Source organism: Eurypyga helias, unplaced genomic scaffold (genome assembly GCF_000690775.1).
Source record: "Eurypyga helias isolate BGI_N326 unplaced genomic scaffold, ASM69077v1 scaffold2175, whole genome shotgun sequence".
In the NCBI taxonomy this organism is placed as follows: domain Eukaryota; kingdom Metazoa; phylum Chordata; class Aves; order Eurypygiformes; family Eurypygidae; genus Eurypyga; species Eurypyga helias.
Genome location: NW_010251876.1, coordinates 1,265 through 9,244, shown reverse-complemented (window position 1 = coordinate 9,244; position 7,980 = coordinate 1,265). Strand labels below are relative to the sequence as shown.

Here is a 7,980-nt window from a genome sequence, read left to right as displayed (position 1 = left end):
AGGTGTTCTAGAGCCTGATCCTCACAGACCATGGATGGCTGTCTATTCTCCCAGTCCCTGCCCTTGTCTTCCATGACTCTGGGGATATGGCTTTTTTTTTTTTCTTTCGGTACCACCGAGGCAAAAAATCATTTAGCACCTCAGCCTTCTCCTTATCCTGGGAAACCAGCTCTCCTGTTTCCTTCCACAGAGGGCCCACATTTTTCCTGATCTTCCTTTTACCACCTGTATGCTGACATAAGCCCTTCTTGTTTGCCTTGATTTCCTTGGCCAGGTTAAATTCTGTCAGGGCTTTGGCTTTCCTAACTAACCTGATCCCTGACTTGTCAGGCAACTTATCTGTAATCTTCCCAGGCTCCCTGTCCTTGCTTCCAACTTCTGTAGACTGTTTTCTATAGTACTTAGAGACCCATTGTTTTATTTGTGTGCAGCTAACATTGCACTTGTCCTTTTGCCACAAAAGGTAGAATTCTTCAGATGATTTAATACTGTCATGCAGTGTAGTTGTTCTCAAGTGAAAATATTTAAATTTAGCATACATCTGGGGGATTTATGTAGCCATATAAACTTCATTGATGTAGTGAGCTTGTATGAGCTTGAATCTAATTTTTTCCTGTCAAGTTTGCTAAGACAGAGAAGGCATTCCATCTGCAGACAGTAGCAGATGCTAAGTGGTTCTCTATGTGCAAACGGGGTTGATGTGTTTTTAATGGCTTGATGAGAGTCATAAATAGCAAGCTGTGTAATACAAGACTAGCAGGTACAAAGATGTGAAGATATTTACAGCTGGTTCCAGAAATGTCTGACATAATTACTAGAAAAATATTTTATGTGGCAAATTTGTCTGTTCTGTTACAGAAACTGACAAATGGTTGTGATAAAAGCAATAATAAAGACTGATGAATCCTTTCAGAATTAACATCTTGCAGTTCATAGCAGTGTCCTCTTCATAACCCTAAGCTTGAATCTTGTGGGTTTTTCGTTAGCTTGGTGTTGTACCTAAAAGCGAGATTCCATTTTTAATTTCATAGTGTTTCAGTGTTCTCTTCAAGTCAAAATTCTGTCCTGATCAAACCATACAAAATAAATAAAATTCATGTCTCCAGCTGTCAGAGCTGATGCTTTTTTTCTGAAAGGTAAGTTTGGAACATAATAGGCATGTGTGTATTTTTAATTCCCATTGAGAGGTGCATTGAAAGCAGGAGCGGCTCTGACTTGTCTGTAGCTTTCCACTGCAACAGGTGTGTCCCAAAGAGAACCACAGCTTGGGAAAAGAGGCGTGAGAAAGAGAGGTCAAAAAGCAGCCAAACAAACATGCTTGTTGAGTTTAAATATACAAAAATAAAAAAACGGGTGAAATTGGAAGTGTATGTTCTTCATACTGCCTCAGTTTGCTAAGGTCATTCTAACTTAATTATCCTCCTTACAGTGACAGACTGGATATTGGACAGAGACCCACAAGAAGAAATACTCAAGGCATTCAAATTGTTTGATGATGACGACTCTGGTAAAATAAGTCTGAGAAACCTGCGCCGGGTTGCTAGAGAATTGGGTGAAAATATGTCTGATGAAGAACTACGGGCTATGATTGAAGAATTTGATAAGGATGGAGATGGAGAAAGTACGTGACAGCAAACAAAACCCCATAGAGTCTTCTTAATTTTCTGCCTTTTTAAAATGTGGTTTTGTTATCAAAATATCCTCTTTTGTTTCCTTCTAAATAACCTGCAGATCAAACTTAATTTAGCTTACAAATAATGGAAATTGGTTTTGAGAGCCACTAGTCCTGGAAACACATCTTGGCGTCTAAAAAAATCAAGTGGATTTCTCAAGTTGACTCATCACGAATTCCTACTAAAGCAATGTCTGTTAAAAGGGGACTTTTTACAAGGGCCTGTAGTGACAAGACAAGGGGTAACGGGTTTAAATTGAAAGTGGGGAGATTTAGACTGGATACCAGGAAGAAGTTCTTCAAGGCCAGGCTGGATGAGGCTTTGAGCAACCTGGTCTAGTGCAAGGTGTCCCTGCCCATGGCAGGAGGGTTGGAACTAGATGGTCTGTAAGGTCCCTTCCCACTCAAACCATTCTATGATTCTTCCCAGAGAGGGTGGTGAGGCACTGGAACAGGTTGCCCAGAGAAGCTGTGGATGCCCCATCCCTGGAAGTGTTCAAGGCCGAGCAACCTGGTCTAGTGGAAGGGGTCCCTGCCCATGGCAGGGGGGTTGGAACTAGATGGTCTTCATGGTCCCTTCCAACCCAAACCATTCTATGATTCCATGAAAAGCTTGGTGAAAGTGTAGTTGAAGTCGAAAGTAATTGAACTGGTACAAGGGAGTTTCCATGTCTCTACATTATGTTTTATTTCAAGTCCAAAAAAGGGGTTAAAGTCCTAAAAGAAACTCTCTTGTTCGCCTAGGCAGTATTTCCTAAGTGCTGATGTGTCACTTGTTATTTCAGTGACTTGGTCAGATGGAGAATATTAAGCTAATAAGTCTATGCAGGATCAGCTTGGATGGGTCTTTAATGTACTTCTGAACTCAAAGTGCTGAAGAACCTGGTGTGGAAAGTGGCTCTGAGCAACTGACAAGGTCCATACAGAGTGGGCTGCAGGAGGGATTTAGTAGCTAGATGAAAGAATGAATTAACAAATCCAGTTTGATATTATGCTTATTAAATCTTCATGAGCACTGAAACGTAAGGTTTTTTTTCATTAACTTGAAAACACCCTTATGTTTACACCAGAAGTTAATAGCTGAGTTTCAGGGACCACTCACTTGAGACTGTGCAGTATGCACTGCATTTTTACAGTCATTGAAACCTACTTCTGAGATTTTCTTTCAGGATGGTCACTCGTGTCTGAGATTTCATCAACTTTTCCAGTTACAACAGAATTTCGACCTGTGGGCCACCACATCTGTTGGACTCAAAAATCTGACTACTAGTGGAGAAAAACCCCATAAAACCTCTGTTGTTGTCATCCTTGTGACAGACATTCCTCCCCCCTGTGCTGTTTGGGGCAGTTGTTATTCCACCCTTGGGAATACAATTACTCAAGTACTGAAACAACCCCTTTTCTTTCAAGAGGAAGAACGTTTTAAACATGATCAGTGGTGTGGAAATGAGAACCTTGCTGATATCTTTCTGTGTTCGGAGGCCGTGGTTCCTTGATAAATCCATACTGCGTAATTCTGATGTTCTGACACACTCCCAGATGAGTCTTCCCACCCATTTCTTGCACTGGCAGTATCTGATCCCACAGGTGAGATGTTGAAGGAAGGTAAACCAGGAGAAAACGAATCATGTAGGTTTTCAAGTGTTCCCTTTCTTGCTGCTGAGATCCCTGAACTGTCTCACTACTTGATCAGATTTTTTTGGACATGCATCCTGAGAAAATACATTTTGTTTTTCTCAGTGTTTCCGGCAGGATAATTGAAGCAGGCCAGTATAGTGAAAGCTGGAAATCCTCTTTTCAGGTACCTATTTGCGTGCAGTGTGACACATGGCATTGCAGCTGTGGTTCTGGTAGGCAATAGGATACCTACCCACTGCCTTTTCAGTAGCTGTGTAACAGGCAAGGAAAGATGCCTGTCTTCTCAATCCATTAGTTTGATTGCTAGTCCAGGTAGGGACTTTAATTTTAAGCTTCTTTTGCTTTTAAAAGGAAGAGTTGTAAGGACATGGCATTGATAGCTCTCACTCTCCTGGAGCTCCTGTGGATGTCATGATCGTGCATCCACGACAGGGTTTTTGTCATGTGGCTGTTTGGTCACTACAGGCAGGATGTGGACCATTAGCTCCTTTCAGGAAGGTTACTGTGTTACTATTATTTTGGGTCAGTGCTACATTGTTTTAATTCACATTTTTCAGTGGAGACTGAGCAGCTCAGTTTCCTCTTATTCATCCATTCATTTCCTTGGTTAGAGCAGTCAAGCAGGAGATCGACTGTGGAAGACTGATAGCATAATGTTTGTATGTAGTGCTGTTCTGTGTGTTTTCTGTTCCTTAAAGAAAACTGATGCTGTTTCTAGCTTTTTAAGATTCATTCTGAAAAAGTAAATAATCCTGTGAATCACTGTTCCATTTAGCTTCAAACATCTGGGTCATGTAGCAAAATCCTGCTGTCATCTAATTCTGCTTATTTTCCTGCAAAAAAAACCATCTAAAACTGTTAGTTGGTAGCATTTTTAATTGATACTTCACATAAACCACAGGTGGTATTATTCTTTTAACACCCTTCTTACATTTGAGAGGTTGTTTTGCTTTTAGAGAAGTAAGTTCTGTTGTGTCATACCCAAGCTACTTGCACCCTTGCATTTCCAGCAAACCAGCTGTACTGGTACGTTGTGTGTAAATTTCTGTAGAAGGAAATATTTTGACATATTTATGCCTGCTTTAAAAAGGTAAATGATCTTATTTTCATGTTCCTGGTCTCAGGAATCACTTCTGGTTGTGAGTATGAGTATATTTAGAAACTCCATGCTGTCAGTTCATGCAGTTTTTGTCATCTGGTGTGGATGCCTCTGTAGCAAACATGATCCAGCCTTAGGTATCAGATTTTGGCACAGAATTAGGGGAAAAAATCCCCCCATTGAAGTAATACTCTCCTTTAACTCTTCAGAGTCCAAGTCAACATTTTCTTCATATTAGGAGCAATGCTATTTTGTTCTTTTATGATCATTTATGTCACAGAATTGAGGGAAATCTGACCCTAGGAAAGACTGATTGCTTCTCATTTGATTATGCCTAACTTGTGAACATATCCCACGTCTGTGGATGATTAACTGGGTTACTGGGAATTGTAACTGTGCTTCTCTTTGAAGTTTATTTGAATGTTACAAAATTGTTTGTCACTGTAATACTGTACTTCCACTTTGCAGCGTTGTTTAACAAAGATGTTTTAAACCAGATTAATACTTGGGAGAGGATGTTTGTATTTGTGCTGTTACTGTGATGGAGCTGTGGAAATGCTTTTTAAAGAAATGCAGACAACATAGTGGTTATGTGTAGTGAAACATGATGTAGCTATATGATGGACTGATAATTTCAGAGTGTAGGATACTAATCCAGACTAGATCTACTTATTTCATATTTTTTTTGAAATGTGTCACAATAGGGTGGATTTAGGTTTATTTACTGTGCTTTAGCATAGTTGAATTTGCGTAACTTTCTTCTAGTTGGAAGCGTAGCTCTTACTTTGCAGTGCTTTGTTCAGCAATAGCTTGGGCACACTGGCTGGGACAGATAAATGTCAGGGAGAATTCTTCATATGTGTCTCCTCCATACCACTGACATACTCTAATCATTCCCCACTACAGTAATTAGTTGCAGAGTGAACATGTTCATGGGTTAACTCTTTTATAGTGGCTCCGTTTTAACATACGAGTAAGGTCAGTAGCTCAGGTGTAAGTGCAGCAACATAATTAATGACTGCTAATTAATTTATTATTATGACTTAATTTCTTCAAGTACATTTGTGTACATTTTCCCTTAATTATAACTGTAGAATGAAGAAAGCTCAGATGAGGAAAAGCTTGTCAAAAGTCCATTTTAATCCTAGCTAATTTATGGAATCATTAGTAAATGATCTTAAAATTAATTTTATATTTGGTAAATGTGACAGGTTTGGGAGACACAATAATACCATGTTTTTTGGGAGGGTGAGGGGAGTTGAACATAAGTGCCTGAATCATCATTTTAAGAATAAAACCTCATTTGATCATAACTGGAGCTGCAGCATTGTTGCTTGACAAGCACTTATTACATAAAATTTGAAAAACTGTAGATAAATTTTTATAAATCTTGAAAAATCATAGTATTAAAGTATTATGTTTTTTCACAGGGTTCTTTTTACATAGGGGTTTTTTTCTATCTTGTTTAGAATATTGTCATGTTTGTAATCAGAAATAATAGCTTGTTATGTGTGAGCTGGGTTGTGGCTTAAGTAGTCTACATAATTAAATTTGCATTCTGACTTTTCCTTTTACATGAGAGGGAAAAAAGAAGTGTAAAATCTCTTCTCCTAGAAGCAAAAAAATCCAAACCTCTAGTCCCTATTTAGTTAGTGGAGCAGACACACTGAAAACTAACTGGGAGACCTTTAAGTAAAAAGTGCAATACAGCTACTTACTATTTTCTTTTATGGATGTTTGCTGTTTGTCTAACCATTTTCTCTTTTTTTTACAGTCAACCAAGAAGAGTTCATTGCTATTATGACTGGAGATATTTAGCATCAGAAGAAAAGAAACAAACTCAGCCCAGATGGGAGGAATCATTGACAACTTCCATTACAATGTTTTGTACTTCCATTCATTTCTGTAGCTGGAGTGATGCAGAAAATTACTTTCCTCGCAGGACCAAATTACAGACAGGTTATATGCACTGGTAGTTTAGTACTGTATTATTAAATACTATCACTAAAATAATTGGTATATCATTTTAGAACTTGTAAGTAATGCTGCGTTTCAGAATGTTTGAGTACTCATTTGTAAAAAAGCTTTGTATAAGATTTCTAAATTGTATCATATTATAAGAACCTTTTGAGGTTGACTGTGTTAGCGTTAGTTGTGGCCTTAGTTTTGATACATAAGGTTTGACAAAATTCCATTTTAATAAAATGTTCTTTGCTATTGCTACTTGGAAGTCTTATTTTTGTAGTTTAATCTGATCTGGACGATAATGTAAAATCCTTCGGGGAAAAGATTTTTTTATTTATAGGTCTGTACTTCTGCTGTTCTAGATGAATTAACATTAAGTGAGCAAACATTTGCATCCTCAGAGATGCGGTTTATTAACTCTGTATTGCTCCTGTCTGATAGCAAAGGGCAGGCAGCTATGCATGATGATAAACTATATCAAAAATGTGCTGAAACCATCCAGATGTCAGCCAACGACTTTCTCAAGTATCTACAGCTCTGATAGCTGTGGTGACAAAGACAACTGTTTATGAGGAGTAGATGCTCTTTCTGCAGTATCTAGTTAGAACAAAAGCATCATAGGGAATGAACTTTTAAAACATTTGAAGAGACCGGATGTATTTGGTTTGCCAGGTGTCTTCCAGAAGAGTTTGCATGGGTTGAACTTCCACATTTCCTGTATATTAGCTGTAGTTCCTTCCTTCTAAATTCACTCTTCTTGTGTGTAAAAAAAAATGTAACTTTTAAACCCTGGCTGATCCTGTGTTCATCTTTATTGTCAGAGAATCAGCTGCTTTGTAGCTGTCAGTACTCTTGGGATTATGAACAGTTTTGTCCTGCACAAACAATCAGAGCTTGGAATGTATTGGAGTCAGAACTTAAGGCCATCAAAGTTGATGGATTTTTTCCAAGTATTTTTTGAGCGTGTACTGTAATGTTCTTATCTGTGTTTCTCTCTACTAAGCCCTTGATACCAGTCCATTCATATAGGAAGCTGTAGCAATTCACAGTGACTAGCAGTGACTCCGTATTACTGATCAGGTATTGCGAACGGACACCTCGTGTAGAACCCCAGTGGGGTCTGTGGCCATCGCTGGGGTTGCAGTGCTGCATCACTTCCCTTCAGAGGTGTCTTTTGAACAGCCTCTGCTAGGAAAGGACATTCCTCCTGTTGTGATATTTAATTTTGATTTTTTTCAAAATCAATTATGCAAATGTAATGGGGAAAAATGCTAGGGGTAGAATTAATATGAAGTTTGTGTGAATGAAGGAGTACTTGGTATGGGCTAGGAAATTGAAGTTGTCTTAATGTTCAGTTAATGTCTCAGTCTTAAAATTTGAGTGAAAATTCGCCTGTGTTACATCGAGGTGGATTTTATAAGCAGGCTCTTGCTCAAAAAGTAAATGGCATCAAATATTTTCAGGGTGAAGATTGGGTTTTATGGGGAAAAATTCTGCTATATATAGTGTAGGCACACTTTATTTCTTCTAAATTTAATTTCAGTGTAATAGTTGGGAAAGGTGAAAAATAAGACTTGAAGGATTCTGTGACACAAGAGAAAATCTT

At 38.4% G+C, this 7,980-nt stretch overlaps 1 protein-coding gene across 1 annotated transcript; it reads left to right on the top strand.

Moving 5' to 3' along the window:
* Positions 1 to 1,429: 1,429 nt before the first annotated feature.
* On the top strand, positions 1,430 to 6,628 carry LOC104510015 (centrin-3; the record flags this gene model as incomplete). The annotated part of the gene is made up of 2 exons (XM_010152145.1): positions 1,430 to 1,621; positions 6,184 to 6,628. Coding segments are annotated over 2 exons (236 nt in total), but the record flags the coding sequence as incomplete, so codon positions are not given.
* Between the last annotated feature and the right edge of the window lie 1,352 nt (positions 6,629 to 7,980).